The 26,337-nt window shown below is 52.2% G+C and overlaps 1 protein-coding gene across 1 annotated transcript; it reads right to left on the reverse strand.

The window, feature by feature from the left end:
* Positions 1–169: 169 nt before the first annotated feature.
* On the reverse strand, positions 170–25,402 carry TTC22 (tetratricopeptide repeat domain 22). Its single transcript, XM_033115717.1, has 7 exons — positions 24,836–25,402; positions 10,924–10,979; positions 10,607–10,722; positions 9,835–9,953; positions 8,384–8,545; positions 6,492–6,644; positions 170–5,933 (listed from the first exon to the last, which is right to left on the reverse strand). Exons 1-7 carry the CDS (start codon positions 25,400–25,402, stop codon positions 5,397–5,399), a joined length of 1,710 nt encoding a protein of 569 aa, XP_032971608.1. The 3' UTR covers positions 170–5,396.
* Positions 25,403–26,337: the final 935 nt, after the last annotated feature.

Here is a 26,337-nt window from a genome sequence, read left to right on the forward strand (position 1 = left end):
AGGGGCAGCTTGTCTTCAATCTAGTTGTGGAGGGCGCAGCTCACTTGCTCATGTGGTAATCGAACTGGCAACCCTGTTGTTCAGAGCTCGCGCTCTAACCAACTGAGCCATCAGGCCGCCCCCGATTTGATTTCCCCCCCTTCTTTTGCCTCCCTACCCCACTCTGGTTCAAGCTGTTGTTTCTCAAGTCTAGTTGTGTAGGACACAACACAGCTCCCTGGCCCATGCTGGTATTATGAGCCTTGCGATCCCCGTGGCTGAGGCAGTAGGTCGCCAGCTCACAGCAGCCCATGGCAGCTCCCGCCCAGCTCCGGCTGCTCACGGCAGCCCAGCTCCAGGGAGAGCCGTTGTTTACAATGTTAGCTGTAGAGGGCGCAGCTCACTGGCCCATATCGGAATCGAACCGGGGATCTTGGTGTTAGGAGCACGGCGCTCCAACCACCTGAGTCACCAGGCCGGCCCCCAACCCCACCCCTGATATTTTTTAGTGTTCAGTTTATAGACCAACGTATGTGATAGAAGAGAAAGTTATCATCTAAACCCCAAATAGTTAGAAAGCCATTCATTAGTACTCTTTAGCCTGCCTGCTATTCAAGGCAGTGGAGAGGGACCTTAGGAAAGTTACTGAACCTCTTCAAGACTCAGTTTCCTCATCTGTAAAATGGAGACAATGCTGATTATAGCTCATGGTCTTGTGAGGATTAAATAGGGTCAGGTGGATGAAACACGTGCCACAGTTACTGGCCCATGGCAAGTTCTCAGTAAATAGTTGTGGTAGTAATGATGATGACCGTGGTGATTTTCTTTGACTTCCCTGCTCAAATTGTTCTTTTGTGGCCACCTAGAGGCCAGCTGAAGCTTTGCCACAGCTCCACCGTTGTTTGCTCACTACTGCTTGCCAAGAACACCCCCACCCCCTCCTCTCATCAAAATTACAGCGGTCATATTCCAAGCAGACCTGGGTGGTAGGAAAGATGCTCCCGGCAGGTGGAATAGGGTGAAAAGAGGCAGGAAGCAGGAAGTGAGGGCTGGGTAGAGCCCATGTGATGTGCAGCCTGGAATGGCTGCCCGTGGGGAGGAGCTGGGCGAGAAGGAAGGAGCTGGCTGTGTCCCTCACCCCATCAACAAGCCTTGACGGTGACTTCAGCCCATGAAGCTGGGGAGGGTTTCTCACTGGCAGCATGCCTGCATGCTGGGGATCTGTTTCTATCTGCTCATTTTACCGCTGAGTTGTGAAGTGCTAAATGTCATTATCCTCCCCTTCCTTAAACAAGAAGAAAGTTAACAGCCTGAGAAAAGGAGATATTTCACTTCATTTGGCATCCAGCCACCATCATCCACACAGGGTGCTCCCTTGGGGTCTGATTAGGGATGGGAGAAGCCCTGTTCTGTTCGGCTTTCAGCTGCAAGCAGCCCCTCTGTGCAGGTTCCTGGGTGGGTGCCAGCAGCTGGAGGCCAGGTCAGAGCTCAGCCTGGCTGTTGGTGGAGTAACCAGCCACCTTCTGAACAACTCGAACGCTGAATAGGTGCCACAACAGAAACCGAGAATGGGGCCAGAAGAAAGTGACTTGTTCAAGGTCACCATGATCATTAGGGTCTGTTCTGTGTGATCGCAGAAGCTGAACTTAAATCAGGAGATAGAAATCACAGAAAAGAGGATTTCGACTCAGCAGAAGGACACACTCAGAAGACAGACTGATTGAAAACGAGTTGATTCCCTCCAGAGGCCGTGTGCTGCCTGTCTATCAGAGGTGTGCAGGTCGTTCAGGATGCTCACGGTTGAGAGGAGTCCTGCTTTGGATGGAGAGGCTGGAAGAGGTGATGCTTAAGGTTTTCCCAACTCTGAGATTCTAGAAAACTATAAATGAAAAAAATCTCCCCTGTTTTCATGATCTTTAACATGCCTTGCTCATGCTGGCTAAACATGAGTTTTGGTTGCCTGATGTTGGCAGCTAGATGCAGAGGAAGGAGTGTGCAGGCAGCTCGAGGTGTGATTTATCTTCATTACTCCGATTATAGGGTCACTGAGGCTTTTACTCTGCAGTGTTCCCCTAAGGATACCTGCTGCTTTAGCTGTGTGACAGACAGTTGTTCTCCCAGCCGCCCCGTGGGCAGGGGTGTTCCACAGGGCTCAACATCGTAATTAAATAAAGATCAGCCAGCCACCCGCCTCCTCCTACCAGCCAGCCACAATCCTGGGGGACTGCCAGGCCTGCCCTCAGTGGTGGCTTGCTGAGGTGAGGTGGCCAAGGGCCAGCTTCTGAGCCCCAGGGACCGCCATCCTCTCCTCCCCACGGGGCTGGGGAAAAGCCACTAACAGAATGAGCATACCTGGTGTGGAGGGGGAGGGGTAGCCAGCTTTGCCAGCCAAAACCTTCCATAGCTTCCCATTGGTCTCTCCAAGTCCCTACAGCTGGCTCACCAGCCCCTGTATAACCTGCTCTGCAGGGTCTAGCCTGTGAGCTCCCTGAAGGCAAGGGCAGGTCTATTTTCTTCTCCACTGGAGCCCCAGAGCTTGGCACTATGCTTGGCACTCAACCAGTGCTCAGTAAGTACTTGTGTGAAGGAATGGAAGGCCTGTAGTCCTCCCGGACTTGATAGAAGTAAAGTTGGCAAAGGAGGCAGCCCTGAAAGGGCAGAGACACTGGCCCACAAATCTGGAGGCAGGGTTCGAGTTTGCGTCTGTCATCCATTCATTGCTTAACCTTGGTCAAGTCTTTGCTCTCTTGTCTCAGTTTCCCAATTGCAGAACTGGAGCACTGGCCTAAGGCTGGAGAGGAGACGGAAAGAAAGCCCATGCTTTCTGGTTGAGCTCTAGACCTCAGAGGTCCTTAGGCTGCAGACCTGGCCCCCAACCTCAGCCCTGTTGACTGAGAGGCAGTCACCTGTTTGGGACTAAAGTAGCCACGTCACTGCTGTGAGTTTATTCAGTTCAACTATCCAAACTGAGCCTGTCTTGTGTGCCAAGCTCAGTGCAGGGCCTTGGAGCTGAATTAGTTGACGTTCCTGCTGTAAAGAATCCAAAGTTGGGATGGGGGTGGGCAACAGACATGTTGACACAATTATGATCCAGGGAGAAGTAATAAATGCCACACAGTGGGACACAACACCCTGAGAGCTCTCCATGCATAGAAAGGGGTGATGAATGAGAGCTGGGAGGATTTGGTAAGACTTCCTGGAGGAGGCATCTTTGAACTGAACACTTGGGATAGAAATCTCAGGGAAAAAGCCAGTAGAGGAATAAGATGTACAAAGGCACAGAAGAAAGGCAGTTTGGGAAGAGAGAGACTGACTAGTGCACTCTTCAGACGACACATCTCCCAGGAAGGACTGCGTTCCAGAAGGCAGCACAGGAGCAGGCATGTCTGGTCCAAGTCCTGACTCTTCCCATACTTGTCCATGAACTTGGTCAGTGTCTCAGGGTCCTCATATGTAAAATGAGGATTATCATGCTACTCCCCAGGGCTGCTGAGAGAATTACACATCTGAAGTGCCTGCCACATAGGAGGAAGGCCTGGAAATGGGGTTTATCTCTTTAGGCTTTTGGTCAATATGCAGATACCCCAAGAGACGCTACAGTCAGTGTTTGTTAGTTATTTATATGATTAGTGTGAATGAGATTATCAACTGGAAAGTTTATTCAAAGGGTTTGACAGGAGGAGGAAGCAATGCAGGGAGAAATGCATAAGGTTGGGAACAGGAAAAGCAAGGAAGGAAACAAACTGGGAAGCTGGGGAAGCAGACAAACTTCACCAACTTCCCAATGTTGCCAGCAAACTGCTGTGAATTTAGTTTGTTTAGGGGAACAGGACGAGAAAGAGTTGGTTTCCTGTCCTAGGAAAGGACACAGGCCACAGGTGTGGGTGGAGAAGGGATGGGGGAGAAGTGGACAGGGCTGTGTGTGCTGCTTGCTGTCCGTCACCTCCTCACTCTGCTGCAATGGAGGTGAGAACAAGGAGGGAGGGGGTAACATCACCGTCACTACTCAATAGTAGTGAGTCATCATGAGCCTTGAGGTGGGATTCGGGAGGTCTCACTGCCCAGATTTCACAGGTACCTGGAATGCCACCATTAGAGTTAGAGCACTATCCCAATGGATATCAATGCCCCATGTGACAAGTGACACAAACACTTAGCGCCTTAGTGTTAATTAGTTTATTGGTATTTATCCAAACCTGAAAAATGTTGACGCAAGGGAGGGGAAGCTAGGAAGTGTGGCCTCAGGTGAGCCCCTGTCCTTCTAGGGCTCTCAGTCCTCCCATCTGCACAATGAGATGGTTGGAGTGTGTGATTTCTAAGGACTGCACTCCTTAGTCTGTTCTCCATCTGTCACTGGAGACACGAGAAGCAATGCAGGGCTGCTGGCCTATCCCTGATTAATGTCTAAGGATCGGGGATATGAGCAAAGCAGTGAGTATAACTCTCTAAAGAAAGGAAAAAGTGCAAAATAAATCACAAACCCTGATGGGGGTCTTGCCATTGCAGTTATGTACAACTCGCTTGTCTGGAGTCAGGCAAGCACTAAATCTGGAATTTTAGGTGAAGTTATCTCTTGTAAGTAGGGCCACAAGAATCCAGGTTGGCCATTCTAAGATTTGGTGGCAGAGTCTAAGTCTTTGACAATGAAATTCCACACCTAAGATTCTATGACTATGATTCCAAAAGTGTAAAATTCCAACATTTTCTTCGTTCTCTTGTAGAAGGTTCAAGATTGCGTGCAGGTGGCATTTCCTGATGGGTGGGGCCCCTGGGTTTCCAGAACAGGGAAGACAAACGGACTGTTGATGAACTTCATTCCAGGTTGTCTGGGGGCCTTGCAAACCACGCTAAACAAGGACGAAGTCTGCTGGAAGACTGCTAGCCAGGTAGGAAAGAGCTCTGAGCACACAGGTGTAGACCACTGGCCTGCTCCTTACCCGCTCACTGTGCAGCCCTCGGATCTAGCCATGGCTTTGCTGGCTGCAGAACCTGAGAACCACTCCAGTCAATTCAAATAAAGAGGGATTTTTTTATAAAGGTAGAGAGTGGCTCACGGGAATCCAAAGACAGGCAGTCAGACCTCAGAGATTGCACTGGGAACTAGAAAACCGCCAAAATGGTGGCACGTATCTTCTGTATCTCTTAGGAGACTCGCACCCATCTTTCTCTGCACAATTCTATCCTCCACTTGGCAGTGTCCCGCCGGTCTCTGGCATCTGCACCCACTCTTGCTTTCCTGAATTATGGTCCTTCTGTCTCCATGGGCACATCAAACTGCCCTATTGTATCCATGTCCCCATTCAAATTCCTGAAAGAGAATCTGCTTGGTTCCACTCGCCTGCCAGCCTATAGCAGGGTGTGCCATTTCCAGCGCCCAGACCTAGTCCAATCAGCAGTCGGCAGGGCCTCGACACCCCTCAGAAGGAGAAGGCGCGGCAGCCCCGCCGCGCGCCCGTGCCCTCGATGTCGCGTTCCATGGTCTCAAAGAGCAGCCGGACTAGCGCCAGGCGTCCCTGGGCCACCAAGGCCCGGGCCAGCCCCAGCACCTCGTCGGTGTGGCCGCGCCATACGCGCTGCAGCTCCTGGCGCAGGCGCGCCGCCGGGTACTTGCCCTGGGCACAGCGCAGCCACGCGTCCACCTCGCGGCCCAGCTCGCCGTCACTCAGCTGCGCCTGGCTCCACTGCGCCAGCAGCGCCTCGAGCAGGCAGCCAAAGCCCTCGGTGTGGCTGGAGCCCGCGTCGTCCAGCTCCACTGCGCGCTTGAAGCAGGCGGCCGCGTTGGCCTCCTCGCCCTTGATGCGCAGGCATTTGCCGCGCAGCAGCTGCAGCTCGGGCAGCGTGGCACCCAGCTCCGACTCGCCGGCCTTGGCCAGGAAGACCAGCGCCTGGTTCAGCGCAGACTCGTCCACCGCCAGAAGCTCCTGCACCGCGTCTACGCCCATGTAGTAGTAGACCTGGGGAGGGAGAGTGGGGTGAGCCTTTCTCCCCCCTCCTTCCCCCACCTCCCCTGCCGCTGCTGTGGCTGCTCCCTGCTCAATCCGTTCCTACACTTGCTTTAAAAAAAATTCAATTCATTCATTCCCACCCTCCATCCTTCGACAATGATGCCCCGCAAATTTTGGTCCTACTGCCCTGGAAAAGGAGAGACTGTACTTCTTCCAGTTCCGGCCCCATCCCTCTTGACCACGTGACGCTGAGTGAGGCACTTTCCGGGCGTCAGTTGTCTCATGTAAAATTATGATCTTGTCACCTCTTGGTAATCATTCCCTGCACACAGAAGGCACCTCTGGGTAAAGAAGAATGGGCCACACTTTCTGAGTGTTTAGAAAGACCTTGGCCCTGTTCTAAACGCTCTATGTGCATGATCTCATTTAATCCTCACCAAGGGCAGTAGGAGGTGGGTACTGTCGTCAGGCAGGGCCATGCCCCATACACCTCCCTGTGTCCTCAGTTCCCAGGTCTGGCCTGGCACAGAGTAAATAGGTTCTACCCAAGCCAAGAGACGCCCTTACCTGCCCCATGTCCAGGTAGGGCTTCAGGCCGGGGCACACCTTCACCACTTCCTCAAGGTCAGCCTTGGCACAGGCCAGGTGGTTCCTGTCAGGCATGCCTCCGAGCCCCATCTTGGCCCGCTCCAGGTGCTGCAGGTAGACTCTGAGGTGGATCTGCCCACAGAGAGTCAGCTCAGGAAGATGCTCCAAGCATGAACCCCCACCCTCCTCTCCACCCTAAGTGAAGCCAGTCTTATTCTCAACAGCAACTCAGGAGGGTCTGTGGTACAGCAGGAAATCCTGAGACTGGGACCTAGGAGTCCTCCGTCCTAGTCCTCTGCCAACGTGGGCTAGCCACTCCCCTTTCTGGGCCTTAGGTTCCCTGTCTGTACAATGAGGGGGGTGGATGAAGTAGGAGCCCTTCATTCATTCACGCATTCATTCAACAAATACGTACGGCGTGCCTACCATACGCCAGGCCCTGTGCTAGGTCCTGGGGGCGCAATGGGGACAACAAAGATGAGGTCCCTGCCCTGGCAGAACTTAACATTCTAGTAGGGAGATAATCATGAACAGCAAGTTAACAGGACCATTGTGAGTGGTGGTTAGTGCTATGGAAAAATACGCAGGGTGATGGGATCAAGGTGACTAGGCGAGGGGGGTTATTTTAGATAGGATGGCAGTACCAATTTTGTGAGAATTCATGTAAGTGAGTGAGAATGGCAGGTGGCTCCAACTTGCAAGCATCAAATTACAAATGATTCCCGATTCTTGCTTTCATGCCCACTTCCCCCCTTTTTCTCCACACTAAGAGAGTATCATGAAGTGAGGGGTTGAGAGTGGTAACTCTGGCTTTATTGCCAGTTGTATTTGGCTGAATTCCAGTACCTCTCTCCTTATTAGCACGTGAGCTGGGGGAAGTTGCTCAACTTCTGTGAGCCTCATTTGCCACATCTGAAAAATCAGTACACTAATACCTTCCTTGGGGAGTTACCATGACGATAGAGAGAATATAGTTAGGACCTAGCTAGCATAGGGTAGGTGCTCAGTTCATTCATTCATTCATTCATTCATTCACCAAATATTCGTCAAGTGCCTGCTGTGTGCCAGGCACTGTTCCAGGCATGAGGATACACTAGAGAGAAAAACAATAAAATTCCCTGCCCTTGTGGCGCTTATATTTTAGTGGTAGGGAGAAATAATAAACATAATAAATAAGCAAACAGAATGTTAAAGAGAGTGATAAGCGCTAAGAAGAAAAAGTAAACCAAGAAAGGAGGACAGAACGTTGATGGGGGTGACATTTTCAGTAAGACGGTGCTAGAAGCTGCCTTTTCATCAAGACCTCCAGGAAGTGAGAGAGGAAGCCAATCAGACATCCGGGAGAAGAACATTCTAGACAGAGGTCCTAAGGGAAGATCTTGCCTCAGGAACAGCAAGGAGGCCAGTGTGGCTGGAAGAGAGGGAGCTGAGCGAGGAGTGGGCAGAGGGAGGTGCGTTAGATAGCACTTCACTTAGTCTTCTGATAACCTTTTAAGACAGGTGTTATTGTCCATCTCTTCCAGATTTAGGAAAGGAGGTTTGGAGGGGTAAGTGGCTTGCCTCAGTCCCAGAGTGATAAGTTGGTGAGGTCAGATTTCCACCCAGGTCAGTCTGACTACACTAGGTACTAATCAAGAAGAGGCTGAAGGCCCCTGGCCAGGTCATTGTAGAAGGGATGCCTGCAGTGGGTGGGAGGCTCCTTCATTCTTTCACTAAAGAATCGTACAGAACACAAACCGTGCCTCGATGACTCCTAAGCTCCTCTCTGCCATTAGACTCCATTGCCTTTGGACTCTGGCAACATCTTGGCCCCTGGCCCTTTTTCTCTGGTTCCCGACTGCAGGAGGAGGTGGAGTTCAAGGTTAACTCACCTTGGCCCTTGTGTAGTACGCCTGCCAGTTGAGCTCCGGATCCCGTAGGGCATCCAGGGCCATGTTGCATGTGCCAATGGCCATGTCCTGCTTTCCTAGGAAGTGGAAGATTTTGGCCAGGCGATTCAGGATGGAGGGCTGGTCCTTGGCAATCTCAATGGCCTGCGTAAGGGAGGAAGGGTGGGAGCACATCATGTGTCTGGTTGTTTGCCAGAACCGGCTAAAGGGTGCCTCACCTCCACGTCTCTGGACACAGGCATGTTACAACAAGACTCTTGTTCCCCATATCCACCTGCCAGGATCTCAGTCTTATCATGGCACCCAACACTTTGGGGTACAACTCACTGGCATTTAACTCTCGAGAGCTCGACTCACTGCCATGTTCACGGGTCATGTCCAGTGCATCCCTCCAGACCCCGGGCAAACCCCTCATCCTCAGATATATATATCGTGCATGCTCCCCCGTTTTCCTGGGGCAGGCGGGAGGAGGGGCCTGAATCAGCCTCTACCTCCCCCGTACTTACACAGTGCAGTGTTTCTACCTGGGGCAACCACTTACCCCCTATATTGTTACTGAGGCTACCTGTCCTGTGTTGGTTGCTACCTCTGAAATGGTGGGCCCTGCCCTGGCACAGAGTAGGTTCTCAAGAAGGGGCAAAGGCAGTGTGTTTGTTAAATTGGTCACAACTCTTGGAAGACTCATGAATGAGTATTTATGCTCTGCTCTGTTCTAAGTTCTCTCATCAAGAAACTGCTCATTACCCACCAGCAAACATTAGGGACTTGCCAAATGCAGAGCACTGTGCTGAATGCACAGGTGAATGAACATTACGGGGTCCCTGGCCTCCTAGAGGACTTATAAACTGAGCTGAGTGTGGAAACTGCCACATAAACAAGGTTCCAAGAACAAGGCTTGAACAGTGCTTTCCAGTTTGGAGTGAACAGTTTTGCCCACTACCTCCTTTGCATCTCTCAATCACCAAGAAGGCAGACAGGTCACATAATTTACAGACAAGGAGGCTTGGAGATGGAAATGATTTGCCTTAGGGTCACATGGCTTATGGGCAGAGCGGTGAGAGCCCAGCTACACCCATCCTCTACCCACTAGGCCACTGGGGGTGGGGAGAGGCAATGTGAACCAAGGCCTGAAGGGGAAAAGCCTGAGGCTATATCTGGGGGTGGTAAATAGCTTGGAAGATAAGGCTGGAGACAGGCGGGGTTCAGACTGGGCATGGGGAGGGTCTGATTCTTAGGTAAAGAGGACTGACGACAAGGGTGCACTTGTGTTTTGTTTGGGATGGAGAAAAAGGTCTGGAGTGAGGGCACTTCCTGGATGGGCACATGGTGGGGGTCACAAGTGGGGTTGACACCCAGAGACATAGTAGGTGAGGAGGCTGGGGTGTCAGGCTCTGTCCCAGTTTGGAGAGTTGGTGTAGCTGGGGGGCACGTACCTTGCCAAAGCAGTCCAGAGGGTCAGTCCCCGAGTACCCGCAGTCGTGGACACCCATGGGGGTGGTGGAGAAGGTGTCCTTCCTCTCTAGCAGTATCCCGAGGTAGCACCAGGCCAGAGCTGTGGTAAAAAGGAGAGGGGTCTCTAGGAAGCAGCAGGGAGGAGGGGGGGAGGAAAACCACAAGGAGAGAGGGGCCAGCTCCACCCAGGTGTCAGCCCCCCCGGAAGACAGAAGGAGGGTCAGTGGCATGGAATCACCAAAGGCCACCCAGGGACCGACCGAGAGAAACAAAGATGGGGAGAGGGGACATGTGAGTGAATGGATGAACACACTGCAGTGCTTAATCTGTGTTCACTGGGTCACTTAGGGGACCTCCCTGAAGGTGCACAGCTCCTCTGACTGCCACTCTTCACCGGCTCTGAAGTTCTAGTGCCTGTCCTAGCTGTGTGGCCCTGAGAAAAAAATGACTCTCCTCCTCTCCAGCAGAGCCTTCATTACCAACCAGAAAGTGAGGATGAGAGGCTGAGATAGGGGAGACTCTGTCTCTTACACTCTAGGTCCTGAGGCACACACGTGGAAACATGCAGTTATAGTGATTTGTGATTGGCGTATTCACCTGTGCAAGGTGTGTGAGCGAGCATATAGGACAGTGAGTGAGGGAGAGAAATGGTCCCAACGAGGGAGGCAGTGTTAGAGGTGGAGACAATGACAGAGACAGGTGCAGGGAGAGCCAGGCAGAGGCTGCTCTCCTACCTGTCCCTGAGGGCCCTACCTCGGTGGTGGGGGTCTGAGGACTTGAGGATTTGCCGGAGCAGGGCCAGCGTGCGGTTGAAGGCTGGCAGCCTCTTCTGCTCCTCACTGTCCAATTCCAGGAAGATGCCATCTAGCCTGTGGCCAAGAAAAGGAGGCAGCCGGTCGGTACCCCCTCCCAGCTGTCCCCAGCGTGTTCTAAGTCCTCCCCACCCGTGGCCAATGGCAAGGAGGGGAACTTGGGGAGCCCTTGCCATGGAGATGGGCTCAGCCTCTCCCCTGGGTTCCAGGCCACAACTCTCCCCTCTACCATTTTGTGTCCCCACTTCCCAGGCTGACCTGATGAAGAGCGTTGCCATGGTGAAGTACCAGCCCCTCTTCTCCTCCATCGGGATCTAGGAAAGCAGAACAACCGTGCTGCTGTTATTGAGGTGCTCAGGCCATTGTTCATAGATTCCCACGCTTTCTGTGAACCCGAGAAACAGTCAGTTCCAGGGCTTTGGCCTTGAACACCCTTGGTGTCATCCTGGCTCTGCCCCTGACTGGCCAGGTGACCTTGGGCAAGTCACTTCAGTTCTCTGACCACAGAGGGTTTGATGAGATAACCTGTGTGAATGCCCCGCGTGAGGAGACCATCCCAGAGCGGGTATGGGATGCATTCCTTCCCCTCCCCATCTTGCTCTCCGAGCTAAGCTTCCCAGCCCTTGCTCCCCCTACCTGTGCTCTGCTTCCCCCCACCCTGGGGCCCACACTCCACTTCTCTCTCCCGCCTTGTCCACTGGCTTCTGCCCTTTGGAGCCATCCCTCAACTCCCACCTTCCTGAGAAAGCCCCTTTGGGCATGCTGAGTGAATTGAGCTGAAGCCCAGGACCCCCCTGAACTGTTTCCCATTGTTATTCTTGCCAACCTTGCCGTGCATTTAGACTGACTTGGGCACCAGATAAAATATTTATGCCGTTATTTATGGGAGTAGCGGCTCCTGCCTCGGGAAGGAATTTTAATGAAAACCAATAAAACCCCCAGTGCATATCAGCAGCGCTGCTTCAGGCTCCAGCCCCTCCCTCTGGATTCATGTCCTGTCTGTGATCTCCAGGCCGGATTCTGCACTCACCCGCCCCCCACCCCCGCAGCCTCCTCAGCTCGGGAACCCCATCATCCGTCCACCCCGACCCTCAGCAGCTGGGGTGAACACATTCAGTCCCCCCAGCATTTCTGGGCATCTGTGGTGGGAGGCACTATGCTGGGTGCTGTGGGGATGTGGAATTAATGGGACCTGCACTCTGGTCCACATGGGTTCACAGTCTGGCTGGGGAAACAGACCTAGGCATAAATAATAGAGCCTGAAGGAGTGCGTGCCTCATGCCAGGATCCTGACACCCATCGTCTCAGTCTCACGGCAACCTGTGAGGTACATGTCATCCCCGTCTTACAGAGGAACGTAATGAGGCTCAGAGAGGTAAAGTGACTTGCCCAAGGTCACACAGTGAGTACATGTCAGAGCTGGGATTCGAACCCCCTTTGTTAGGCTCCAAAGCCCATGCTCCCCTCACCACACCAGGTTTCCAATAACTATAGTATGAGGCAAAGTTTAATTAAGGCCCTGAGAGGGATGCAGACAAATGCAGCAGGATGGAAAGGCCATCCTAGCCAGAAGATTCTGAGAAGGTCTTGCAGAGGATGCGCTGTAAGGTGGGTTTTGAATAGCAATGGTATTTCAGAGGGTGGATGGGGAACAAGGGCATTCTAGATGGAGGGCTCAGTATGGAGATATATGGGCAGGCTGGTGAGCATGGAACATGGTCTGTGTAAATGGAGTAGGGGGAGCTAACGCTGGCAAGTTTTGCTGCAGCTGTGCTGGGGAGGCCATGGATGAGCTTGGAGGGAGGAAGGAGGAAGGGGACCTATAAGTCAGATTCTGCTGAGTGAACCCAGGCCCAAAAGGAGGCTCCACTAATTGCATTTCTCAGCCACTATTCCCCAAGTATCTTCCTGGGTGGCCCAGGCTGGGCAATGGGGACAGGAAAGGAAAGGCAGGTTCTGCCTTTAGGAGCTCCCGGTCTGGCAGGAAAGTCAGAACCAAAGACATAGAATAAAGGAACACCAGGGGTATGGGAGGATCCAGGGGTACGCCCAAGGCTTCCAGAGAGAACGGAGTTCTCAAGAATAGCAGGCAGATATGGTAAGAGAAGGCATTCCAGACAGAGGGAACACCATATGCAAAAGTTCAGAGATGAGTATGTTGACAGCTGCATGCTGCCCCAAGTGGCTGGAAGCCCAGCTATCAGGGGTGGGGACTGGGTGGGAGGATGAGACAGCAGGGCTGCACTAGGAGGGGCCCCTGAGTGTCAGGCTTAGGACCTGGAGCTCATCTGCAGGGCAGCAGGGAGCCATAGAAGGGTTTAGAACTGGGGAATGCCAAGATCCAATGTGTTTTTACATTCACATCACCTCGGAGAGAAATCTTGTCACTTAGGGTGGAATATGTGTATGGGGCTTTATCTAGGAACAGGACTGTCCGGAGGAGAGAGCAGCAGGCTACAGGGGTGAAAAGGCATCCTTGAGAGCTCAGTGGGGAACACTGGCCAAAGCAAAAGGCTGGGATAGGATGCTGGATAACCTTACCTGCTGCACCTACACAGGACCTGGGACGTGGGAAGGGAACATGACTCATGGGACAACTACTGTGGGCCACGCTGGCTGAAGGCCTGAACGTAATGTCAGAGCCTGACCATGGAAAGATTGAAGGCACGTGTGCCTCAGGCTCCCTGGCTGCTTGTAGGTGTGATGTCATGACCTTTGACCGCATGCCCACTTGGAGGTTGGCCAAACTGAGTCATGGTAGAGAGAGACAGAACCGCTCAGTTTCCTGACAAAGAGGTGCAGCTGTAAGCGGGAGGAGGTGTAGTAGATGTGGGGGCTGTAATGCAAAGCGCAGAGGCTCAGGGTGGATGAGTTACCCCTCGGGGCTGTAAAGGAAGGAGGATAATAATGCAGGCCTCACCAGCACTGTGAAGCCGTGCCCAGCCTGGAGTACGTGCTCCATTCATGTTTGCTCCCTCTTCCCTGGTTTGGGATCAAGTTGAATGGAGTTAGGTGTTTCTAGGAGGCTGCTCTGTCCACTGTGGCTTATTTCAGTTCCCGGTGGGGCAGTGAGGCCTCAGAGGCCCTGGAGTCAGAGGCATTCTGCCTCACCCCGCTCTCCACCTCTTGCTGTGCTCCGAGGGCCGCAGATCTCCTAGGGCCCCAGGCACCTTTCTCTCCGTCACAGTTCCCCAGTGTTGGAGAGTAATGTGGTGTCCTCAGGGCTCTCCCTGGTCGTAGCCACTCTCTTGTTTGGTATTCAGACTACGAGAAATTAAATCATATGCCCAAACCACACAGTATATGGCAGAGCTAGGACTTAAACTCATGCCTTCATAGTTCTAGCTCCAAGCCTCGTCCACAACACTCAGTTATCTCAATCAATCTCCTTATTATATCTTTGAGGACACTAAGACCGCAGAGGTGAAGCAACTTATCAACGGTCACACAGTAGTTAGTAAATACCAGGGCTTAAAACCCAGTGGTTCACCACCACTCTGACTTGCTTGAGTAATTCGAGTCTGGTTATAGTTTGTACTAAGCAAGCAATACTACCACCTGGTGGCAGTGTGCCTGAATTGCAGGGGCAACTCCTAAATTTATTCTCTTCCTTCCCCTTCAATTTGAAGACTAAATCTGATTTTCAGAAAAGTAGCTAGCTGATTGACAACTGTATGACAATTCCCAAACGTAGTCCCTCCTTAGATTCCCACTTAAGAGTTACCTTTGCAGGAGAGCTTATAGGATTGCAGATACAGAACGGTGTTCATTGTATAAATGGACCCGGTCTGAAGACTTGCTGTGCCTGAGGTTAAATCCTCTATCCCTGTATGAAGCTGATGGAGGCTGTTCACTCTGCTGCGCAATTTTGTCCCTAAAATAGGCTATCTCTTTAAAATCCCTCTGGTTGTAACTGAAGCAGCAGCTGAAGCTGTTACCAGGGGCAACCTGGCAAGCCATGGTGCGTTAAATTAAATTAAACAGGCCTCTGACTGCTCCTTCCCCTCCTGGAGAAGGGAGGGGCTGTTCCAACTCTCTCCTGGAGAATAAAGTTGCTGTGAAACCTCTTAGCTGCAAGGAATTCACTTTCAGAGTTGATGGCTCCCAGAGGCAAGATGTTTGGAGGCAGCCTGGGAGGGGCTGAAAGGACCTCTGCCAGTAGAGCAGTGTTTACTGAGGGCCTGCTGGTGTGGGAATCTGGGCAGGACGCCCCCCTCTTTCTCTCATTTCATCCTCCTCATGACCCTGTGAGCTGGGGTTCTGGGGTCCACGAAAGGGGGCTGGCCGGCATGTGAGTCAGCCTAGGCTTCCAGCGGGAGGGGTCTCAAATTAGGCTGCCGCTCTGTGGCAGATCTGCAGGAGGGGACAGGGCAAGGCTCAGGCTCCAGCACTGACCCTGGAGTGAGATCCTTAGACCCTGGTACTAACTGAAGGTGAGAGGGAGAGACAGAGCTCAGGTGAGGTGTTCTCAGGACATTTCCCAGCTCCTCTGAGGCCCTCACTACTATTTCCCTCATTATAGAGATGAAAAAAACTGAGCCTCAAAGAGTCATATAGACTTGCCTACTTAACCTGATATTTCAGGCCAGGTCTCCCCGACTTCAGGTTCATGTTCTTCCCACAACACTTATCATTTACAATGTGCACTCACACAGATCCCATGAGATCCTCAGAACATCCTGTGTGGAATGCACAGTGGGTTATCATAACCCTCTTAGTACAGATGGGAACAATGAGGTGAAATGATGCCCTCAAAGTTACACGGCCATTGTAAAAGCCTGGACTAAAACCTGGAAATGGTGCTTTTTTCCCCCACTATGCTAATAACAGCAAATTTTACTGAGCACATGCTATGCACCAGGCACATAGTTTGCATGTGTGAACACATTCGACCCTCTCCAGGGTTACTCATAGTCTCTATGAGGTAGAGACTATTATTATCCTGATTTTACGAATGAGGCAACTGTGCCCCAAAGTGGCACAGCTAGAAGGTAGCAGAGCTGGGAACTCAGCAGCTTAGCCTGAGTCCCTGCATCCAACTACCCTAGACTAGTGATTCTCAAAGTGTGGTCCCTGGGCCAGCAGCATCACCATCATCTGGGAATTTGAGACAAGTGCAGGTTCTTGGCTCACTGAGTCAGAAACTCTGCGGGTGAAGTCCAGCAACCTGTGTTTTAACAGGCCCTCTGATGCACCCTTGTTTCAGAACCACTACGCTATGCTCTGCTATTGCTGTACCACCCTGCGGGAGGCCAGTGAAAACAGGATAGCCGGTAGATCTCTTTTTAAATGAGCCAAAGGATCAGAAGTTGTGATCCTCAGGGAAGCCTGAAGACCAAAGCTGCTACAGCTGTATGAGTAAGTGACAAAGGTGGGTGATCTGGTAGAACCTGCAGAGACTACCGGTAGTAGGATTAGGCCATTACAGAGCAGATTTCTGTTAACTTGGGGCATAAGGATGGATCTTAGCCATTCCACTTACTTCAAAAGGTGGCTCCCAAAAAATGAAATGTTGGGGGCAGAGCTATTTTAAAGGATTTCAATAGATCTTTTAGCATATCAATGGCTTGGGATTCTATGTGCATCCCAATATGCTATACAGAGACCTTGTTGGTTCTTAAGGAAAATATTTGCCTTGAAGTTTGAACTTTGCCCCATGACACTGTACTCTACATTTGTAAGTCAGTTTCTGAGAACTGACTAATTTTCTCTGAGGGGAGGGCGAATGAGAAGGAGGCAAAAGAATGAACATTTTTCGAGCATCGTAGCACTAAATCCTCACAGCAGCCTGAGAAGGTAGTAACGCAGCCTTTTCCTTTAACTGATAAGGAAACAGAGGCTAAGAAAAAAGCCACGGACCAGCCCAGACCCACAGCTCAGGGTGGAAGTGCCAGGATTCAAGTTCAGATCTGCCTCCCTCCACCGCCCCTGCTCTATTTCCACCTCATCAGCCGACACTCTGAAGGCTGACACTGCAGAAAAAAAAGTCACAAGGTGGCAGGCCTCAGGAATATGTTCTTCCTGCACAACTGGAATGTCCTCTGTGATGACACAGAGCTGCCTCGCTGCTTTGCACACTGAGTCCTGGCCCCACCCCCCCTGAGCTGGCCCTGCCACCTGTGGGGGCATGTACAGAAAGACAAGAGCAGAGGCTTTCTCCTCCCCTACCCAGCTCCTGTCTCAGCCAGTGTGGGGAGTAAACAGAGGGATGGGATTGGAGGCCCACCCCTGCCTCTACCTCCCCCAGGGATCCTGGAAAGGCCGCCACTGGCCCAGCCTGGACCTCAGCTTTTGCACCTACAAATGGGGATGATCTACTTGGCCTGTCCGTGTTACAGCTTTGTTGGCAGGGTGGTGAATTTGACCAGCAGAGGGGATTTGAAGAATGGGTGCTATGTCATGGAAGTTATGCATCCTTGTCTTGGGTTCCCTGGACAGCTCTGTGTGAATCTTAAGATTTGAGTAGATCACTGCATCTCTCTTGTCACCACCTATCTGGTCCTACCGTGTTTCCCCGAAAATAAGACCTAGCTGGACAATCAGCTCTAATGTGTCTTTTGGAGCAAAAATTAATATAAGACCCAGTATTATATTATATTACAAATATTATATTATATTATACCCGGTATTATATTGTATTATATTATATTATATTATATTATATTATATTATATTATATTATATTATACTATACTATACTATACTATATTATATTATATTATATTATATTATATTATATTATATTATATTAAAGACCCAGTCTTATATTATAGTAAAATAAGACCGGGTCTTATATTAATTTTTGCTCCAAAAGACGCATTAGAGCTGATGGTCCGGCTGGGTCTTATTTTCGGGGAAACACGGTAGGTCTGTGATGCAAACACAGGGCCTGTGGGTCATCCTTGCTTTGCACTGATTTCCCAGACTTGCAGAACTGCATTGCGCCACTTCTCTATTCCACTGTCCCGAGAGAAAAGGGACACAAGTAGAGGCTGAAGAAGTATCTTGCCTTCTATAGTAATAACAGTGATGCCTGAGTTTTCTCAGCTCCTCCCATACGTATATGCTGTGTGTACTCTTATACTTTTCTTCTCTCTGTAAAAGAGGCAGTTGGGCCAGATGATGCTAAAGGCAGTTTTGACTCTGAGGTCCTGTATCAATGAGGAGGGGAGACCTAGTTCCCAAACTTGCCAGGTAAGCAGGGAGAGCAGCCACCAGCAAACTCAGAAGTTGCTGAGATGCAAACATGAGTGTCACTAAGGCCATGAGAAGGCTGGAGCCAGAGCCTTAGCAAAAATGTCCTTCAGCCTGGGCTTTATGTCTGAGAGACCTGAGTTCAGTTCCGGCCAGCCACTCATGGCGGTGTGCCCTTAGGGAAGTCTTTACACTTTTCTAAGCCTCAGTTTGCTGATCTGTAGAATGGGGTTAATACCAGTTCTGATTTCTTAGCATTTCTGTGAGTATCCAGTGAGATAATGAAAAGCATCTTTGGAACAGTACCTAGCTCATCACCCAGTGGTCATCCATCTCCTTTACTAACTATCAAATGAAACCAGATTTGTAGTCATGTGTAGTCGTGTTTGTGTGTGTGTGTGTGTGTGTGTGTGTGTGTGTGTGTATTTGCAAGCACCATGGGAGGATAAACCCTGCCTATGATCTCAGAAGTTGGACATAAACTCTTAAGTCCACATTCCCCACATTCCCCAAGCTGTGGTTTCCCACCTCCGTATGTGTGTTTATGCATTTTCTTCTGCCAGGTTTGTTCCTTTCCCCACTTCTCCACTTCTCAAAGTCCTTCCTGTCCCTGAAATCACCCCGGCCACCACCTTAGTCCAGCCCCCTCATTTCACAAAGGAAGAAACAGAGGCCCCAGGAGGGGAGGTGACTTGCCCAATGTCCCACAGGAACCCAAATCCTGGCCACTGACTCTGAGTGGGACCTTCCGCAATGTCACTGTTCTTTTCCCAAGGCTGGTTCTGGACCAGGATGAGGGAAACTGCAGGAAGAGGAGGGGGAAGCAGAGAGGGGGGCAGGAACTCACTTAGAAAGAGAGTCTGGGTCCTATGCGTCCTTGGCCCTGGCAGCAGGACATGAGGACAATAAGCTTGCATCCATCACTAGCTTGCTGGAGTGGGGCCTGTCCTCTGTGACCCCAATTATTCCCTCCATACCCCTGTCAGGCTGGTCCTACTGTGCCCATGTCACAGAGGAAGACATGGACACTCAGAGATGTTAAGCAACTGGCCCAGGTCACCCAGCACTTGGCTGGCAGAGCAGGGATCCCTGCAGCCCATAGAGTCCCACACCGATACTCTGACGGAGGTCACTCTGCCCTACACAGTACACCGGAGTTGCCAGTGTCTTGGGGCAGCTCTGGTGGGGAGAAGAGAGGAGAATAAAAGGGAAGGCTGAGGGAGAGAGAGGGGCACATGGGCAGAAGGGTATGTGTGTGCAGGGGGGTGGGGGGACCCTGGGATTGCTGACCAGCCATGCCCTCAACCTTCCTGCTAGATCCCCACCCCCTGGGTGTGGTGATTGATTGGAATGTCCACACCTTTGTTTGTGGGGCTGGCCTACCTGCACTGCTTCCCTCCTTGCCTGCTCCTGCTGGCAGGGTGAACTCTGGTACAATGGGTCACTTTGGACAAGTCACTTCCCTCCCTGAGCCTGTTGGGTCCTTGGCACGATACCCTTGGCACGATACTGGCAGTGTGTCTGTGAAGTCTGAATAAAAATCGGGGGCACCAATGAACGTAAAATTCTGAGCTCAAGGCCTGGGCACAGGCTGGATGAATGGCACCCACCTCAGTGGCGGTCCCTGTTATCACCCGGGGCCTGCCCTGGGCTGCGAGGAGGGTGAAGGTTCAGCAAGAGCGCATGTGTTAAACCACCAATATTCTGGGAAAGGGGGAAGAAGCTCAAATAACTGAGTTAGCTTGGAACGGGGATGTTACTTTTCTGGAGAAATATAAGTGCGTATTACCTTATTTACAAAAAAAAAAAAATAATAATAGGGATTTTAAGACCTAAAATTCAGTTTCTCAACTAAATTAAATTTGACAGTAGTCACAAACTCCTCCCGGCTGTCCAGCTCTGTGTTAGACACTAGTTGGTGGGGGATGACAGAAGGAGGTTCAAAGCAGAGGGCTCACCCTCTAGAGGGCAAATCCCTTGCAGCTAAGCCAGAGGCTGGGAATAGTTCTGTTAAAAAGCAAGAGCAAAGCCCTGTGTGGCCAGAGGGTGGGCAGGGTGAAGGGATGGGCCCCAAACATGACCTGCAGCCTGCCTGGAGCCTTTCACGTTAATCCTCACAGCAGACCCTGTGAGACAGCTGTTAGAATCCCATTTTGCAGATGAGGAAAATGAGGCTCAGGGAAGTGCTATGACTTGCCTGTAAGCCACCTGGTGACGGAGGCAGAATTTAAACCTGGTCTGTCTACTTCCACAGTGTATGCTCGTAATACCCACCCCAACCGTGAGATTTGCCACCAAGAATCCATCTGTGTGTGCGTGCGCGCGTGTGTGTATGTGAGGAACGACAGATGAAAACAATCTGCCTCATCATATTTTTGTAACTTGAGAAAGAAGAAAGGGAGGGAATGAAGAGCTGAGAAAGGAAGTCACAAACACTCACCCACACACTCTGCTTATTTTTGGATTATGGGCCTAATTATTAACTTTTATCATGTTTTCTCTTGTAATTTTAGTCAGTAGATGAGCCTTTGCTTGTTATTTCTTCACCTGCTGTTTATCCTTTGAGCTCCAGGGACCCCTCCCTGCCTGGGACAGTTCCAGCCCCTTTAGGATGGACAATCTCTTGGAGCTGGAGCATAAGGTGGGTCAGACCACCGGCTGCCCACCCCCAGCTGTGCTCCTGTGGGTGGCAACCCTCTCAATGCGGGGTCCCACGCTGCTGCTCCGCTGTCCCACCTCCTCCTTTCCTGGCCCTCATCCTTCCCCACCCTGGTGATACATGGAAATCCGCCTTCTCTTTCTCAACACTTCCTCCACCCTAGATTTCCAGGAGGCGGTCTGTGAGGGGTCTCTCCTCACCACCCCACCAGCCATCTGCACTATACTTAATTGCACCCCCACTTCTTGGCCTCTCCAGAAAGAGCAAAGGCTTTGACATCAGACAGAGTGGAGTGGATTCAGCTGCCACATACTAGCTCTGTAACCTTGGGCAAGTTACTTAGCCTGGTGATACCTCAGTTCCCACACCTGTAAAAGGGGGTCAGAGGGTTCTTGTGAGGACTAAGACAAAGTCTGGAAGGCACCCACAGAAACTATTCATAAATATTACTGTGTGAAGCTGTGTGCTGTATGCAGGAAGGCTTCAAGGGGGAGGTGACATCTGAGCTGGGTTTTGATGGATGGAGTCTGCTTTCTAGGCACCGGGAACACCAGCTGTTCTGGGGCGGTATGAAACAGCACAGCATGTCTGGAGAAGGATAAGTAGTTTAGAATTCCTGGGGAGTAAGGTTCAGGGGAAATAAGAGGAATGCAGGTGAAGAGGAGGGCAGGAACCAGATTCCAGAGGCCACAGAGCAGTTCTTCAGAGCCATCACGTGCTCTTCCCCGTGAAGCTCTGGCTGCCCTCTTTCCAGGCCTTATCCCCTGCTACAGTACAGCTGCCACCAAAGGCCTCAGGTCTGCAGGCTCCTCCACAGGCCCTCGGCTGGGAGTGCCCTTACCTTCTTCCTGCCAGTCTACTCCTGCCTCTTCCAGAAGCCTCCCTCAGTCCCTTGTGCTGAAAGGAAGCGTGCCTTCTCTGAAACTCAGTCACTGCCACTCTACCCCCCAAGGCCTGGACTCTCCAGGTCACTGCTGACTCCAACATTGGTCCTGATGTCCCCAAAGTGCACATCCTTTGTCAGCCTCTGGGGGCTTGTTATTGGTTCAGAAAATATGGTCATTGGCGTACAGCACTCAGAGATGATTGTCACATGGCACAGGCCATGTAATCAATGCCTGTGATCTCAGCCAGCTGGAGGCACATCTCTGACTTGTCCCTTTGACTCCTGCTCCCAGAGGAAGGGCTCAGACAAAACTAGTTAATGAAGGAACAAATGTTTACTCCTCCCTTTGTCCATGAGCTTCTTAAGACAGGGCCTGGCACACCGTAGGTACTCAATAAATGTTAAGATGCTGAGTATATGCCTCTGAGACATGCCCAGAATTGACCAGTTTATGGGCACTTTCACCCCATGATTCAGTGGGGTAATCACAGTAAACTGAGGCAGAGATCACTATTGTTTAATATTCATGAGGCAGACACTGAGGCTAGAGATGAAAAGTGACTTGTCCATATTCACACAGAAAAATAATAGGAGAGCTGGAGGCTTAAACTCAAGCCGTAACTATAATGAACTCATCATCATTATTCTGACTGCACTACTTCTTGACCTACTCTGTGCCAGCTACTTTATAAGTACGATCTCTTCTAACTCTCAGATGATAAAATGAGGGGACTCCAAATCGCCACTTTCTCCTGGGATTTGTTGGAGGTGGCTGACCACAGCTGCTTTGTCCAAACCTGGGGAGCAGCAGCTGGGCCAGGCCAAGGACACAGCACAGAACCTGGCGGGCACCTCCCACCTAATGCAATCAGCTCCCTCCCTGGAGCACTGGGCAGCGTCCTGCTTGACATTCTCCCGGCTGGGAGGTCACTCACTGAGCAGGTGGCTTCCACTATGGCAGGGCTGCCTGGTGGCAGGGAGGGAGGAGCTGGCCTCTATTCCATCCCTGTGCCCAAATCTCTGCCTTCCTGCTCACCTCCTCCAGGAAGCTCTCCCTCAGTGAACCTTGGAGACCACCCAGCCCCGTTCTCTGTCCCCCTTTCACAGATGGGGAAACCACAGCCTAGACAGGAGAAGGCCTCACTGTGGGCCTCCTGGCTCCCTGCCCAGGGCTCTTTAGGCCCCACTCTACTGCCATAACCACACTTGGTATACATGAAGCCTGCCATGTTTTCCACTGAGGACAGCTGGCACTCAGGGCCTCAGGCTCAGGCTTTAAAACAGGAGACCTGGGTCCCTGTTAGCCCCACACCATGGTCACAGCTATATCCAGCGTGCGGCCGAGGTGATTTTCCCAGGCTGGGAGAGGCACGGGTCATTTGAGATTCTACTGTCTTAATGCAGGCTCTAGTCCAAGTGTTTTCCAAACATCAGCTCTTAGTTATGACATCAACCAGATGAGAATGTCCCCATTCACAGATGAGGAAGCTGAGGACATAGTTTTATCAGTATACCCATCTTACGGAGAGGAAAATGGAAGCTCAGAGCGCTAAGGACCGACTGGAGGTGAGAGAGCGCATGGCGGACTTGGGAGATGGACCTGGACGACTGACCCAGAGTCTACTGTCTTAACTTCCACACTGTGCTGCTCCCCTTAAGTCAGGTGCCCTCCACCCTGCACCTGCTGAAGTCTAGACACCACATTTCCTCTCTGAAGCCATAAGCTTTGGTGGGAAAAGCTCCAAAAGGATGTGGAGAGCCTTTGTGAATGGAGCACTGTGTGAGGGCTTGTTGTTATTTAAATATCACAGATCTAAAGCATTATAGAATGTCATCAATATCAGCCTGTGCTGTGCCTTCACAGAAAAGCCATGGTACCTCTCTGAACTGAGGTTTCCTCTTCTGTAACTGGAGGACAATGCCCTCTACATCATTCGTCATCCAATGCAGGTCACCTTTGAGATGGCCCCCAGTGACTCCCACCTCCTGGGATTCATGCCCTGTGAAATCTCCTCCCTTTGAGTGTGGGCTAGACCTACTGACTCACTTCTACTGAACAGAATGTAGCAAAAATGATGGGCTGTCCGTGTGGCAAGGACCTGAGGGAGGTCTCTGGCCATAGCCAGTGAGAAACTCAGTCCTGCCAACAGCCATGTGAGTAAGCTTGGAAAGAGGCACCCCGCTAAGCCACACCTAGATGCTTGACCCACAAAAACCCTGAGATAATAAATGCTTATTGCTTCAAGCTGCTAAGTTTGGGAGGGTATTTGTTATGCAGCAATAGGCAACTCATATGCCTAGTATTTGTCTATTTAGCGCCAGATCCTATGCTGCACATGCGTTCAATCAAGATACATTAATTGAGTGCCCCTGTGTAGCAGGCTCTGTGCCAGGTATTGGGTTTATAGTGGGAAACCAGACAGATGTCGTCCCCACTCTCAAAGTCCTCAAGGTTGAGATGGGGAGACAGGCTTGTAAAAGGATAGTGTGAGCAGCGCTATGGGAGCCCAGGGAAGGCACCTGGCCTGGAGAAGTCGGTGCAGGAGATGTCTGAGACTGACGAGGACCTTCCAGGCAAAGGTGACTAGAGGGCACCTCAGAAAGAGGCTGAGAGACTGGCAAAGTGGGTTGTAAAGAGACCTAGCCCAGAGGCAACAAAAAGTAGACAATGGGAAAAGCCTGGCTGGAAGGGGGAACATGGCAGAAGGAGGGCAGAGATCACAGAGGGCCTCAAACACCCTCCCCAGAGCCTTGGACTTAGCTCTCAGGCAGTGGGGAATCACTGGGGCTTAAAAGCAGCTGAGGGACATGGCCAACAACACTGAACCACATGGCACTGGCAGCAGGATGGAGGATATGGCAGAAGGGTCAAGCCAAAGGGCCGGAACCCAGGCAGGATGATGGTGACGACATGGGTCCAGGCAGGGAATGACCGAGGCTGGGCTGGAGAGGAGGGGCTAGACCTCAGAGATGAGAGGAGGTGCCATGGCAGGACTGGAGGTCTGAATGGATGGGCATGGAGGCTGAGGGGAAGAGAGGAAGTAAGAATGTCTCCGGGGCTTCTGGTGGGATGTCCAGCTCTGCCTTTTCCTTAGGTGGGTGTGCACAGGCACATAGACAGGTACTTGCCCGAGAGGAGCGAGATGAGAGGGATGAGTTGGCCAAGCTGGGTTTGTGGTGTTGCCAGAAGAGAAACCTTATTAGACTGCCCTGATAGGAAGCGGGTCCACCCCTAGCCCAGCAGAGTAAAGCTACAGACTTGGTCTGGGACCCAAGGAGGGGCGGGGAGGGGGTGAGAGTTGCTGGAGAGGAAAGGCACATTGAAAAGGTCCTCTGGGAGCCAAAGGGTCAGGGTTTGAGAGTCTGGGGTTGCAGGACCATCCCTGCAGACGTTAGGGGCCAGGACCACAGCCGGGGGAAGGGTCACCCACCTGCTGCCCGTAGCTCAGCGCCTTGTCGTAGAGCGCGATGCCTGCCGCCAGAACCCGCGCGCGCTCCTCCGGGCTGGCACAGCCCACGTCGAAGCCGTGTGCATAGCCCTGCTCTGCCAGGCAGCGCGCGGCGCGGAGCTGGGGGTCCCCTGAGGCCTCTGGGTCAGCCGCCAGGCCCATGAGGCTGGGAAGCCTCCCGGCGCACGTCTCCTCCTCGTCCTCCTGCCCCAGACGCCCGTACACATGTGCCAGATTGGCCCAGGCATTGAGGTTGCCCGGGTCCTCAGCCGCCACCTCGAGGAAGCGCTCGCGGGCCTCATGTAGGTCCTCCAGGTAGAAGGCGAAGGTGCCCAAGAGGTGGCGCACGGCGAGGCGCTGCCCGCCGGCCGCCAGCTGGAGCTCCTGCCGCAGCCCGTCCAGCTGCAGCTTCAGGTCTCGGGCGCGGAGCGCGGCTGGCGAGCGCGGCTCGAAGTTCAGCTGCATCTCCAGGTGGAAGTGGCCGGGGAGGAAGTCCAGGTCGTCGATGAGGGCATCCAGGTCCTCGGCCTCGGCCTCGGGCTCTGCCATGTTTGCCCCTCTGCTCCCTGGGCCTTGGCCTTGCCTTGGAGGCCGCGGAGGGCAGTGTGTGGGGCGACCCCCGGGCGAGCCCGGCGCCGGAGGCGGAGGTCAGCGCTGGGAGGCCCAGGGCACGGCGATTTCCAGGTCCCGGCGCCTCCCGCCGGTGGGTGGGTCCGAACGGCCGCTTGGGGTGCGCCCTGTGGGTGTTTCCGTTTTCGCAGCTCAGCGGCTCTTAGACGCCTGCATTACACAAGCAGGTGTGCGAAACAAACAGGAGCACTGCCAAATGCGGGCCACGCAAACTCCGGTGCATGGCAAAAGGCTTGCTTTTACTCTCACTGCTGAGGAAACTGAGGCTCAGGCGGAAAAAGACTTGTTGAGGGCACAGAACTGAGATGTGCCCAAGCAGGTCTGGAAGCGAGCCAGACTCTTCCTCCGTGGGCACTGTGCCACCCTCCTGGCTTCAGCTGCTGACTAGAAGAGTCAGGACTGGTCCTTCCAGCTGCCTGCGGAAGCCGTCCTCGCTCCTGCGCCATCCCCACTGCAGTTCCTAGTGTTCTTCCTCTGAGCAGAGCCGGCCACCTCTCTCCCGCTCTTCCTATAGCCATTATTGATCAGGCTTCCCACTTGGGATTTCTCGGCCTCCTCTCTGACCTGCGGTTGGCCTTGGTGGAAAGACTAAGTGGCTCCACGGACTGGTCCCAGTGCATGTTTTCCATCGCTAATCATGTGTGATCTTCATCATTTCACACGTCAGACTTTCCTCATCTGTGACATGAAAGTAGCATCCCCTTCCCCAGTGGCAGGGTAGATATCATGGGTACATGCAGTATGTGTCACTCTGGATAACTGTCAGCTCCCCTTTGCTTCCCAGCCCATCCTGCACCCCACCTGTGGCCTTGAAGGGCATGGGTCCCCTCCCCTCCAGAAGGCTGGGCTGTGCT

Source organism: Rhinolophus ferrumequinum, chromosome 9, assembly GCF_004115265.2.
Source record: "Rhinolophus ferrumequinum isolate MPI-CBG mRhiFer1 chromosome 9, mRhiFer1_v1.p, whole genome shotgun sequence".
In the NCBI taxonomy this organism is placed as follows: domain Eukaryota; kingdom Metazoa; phylum Chordata; class Mammalia; order Chiroptera; family Rhinolophidae; genus Rhinolophus; species Rhinolophus ferrumequinum.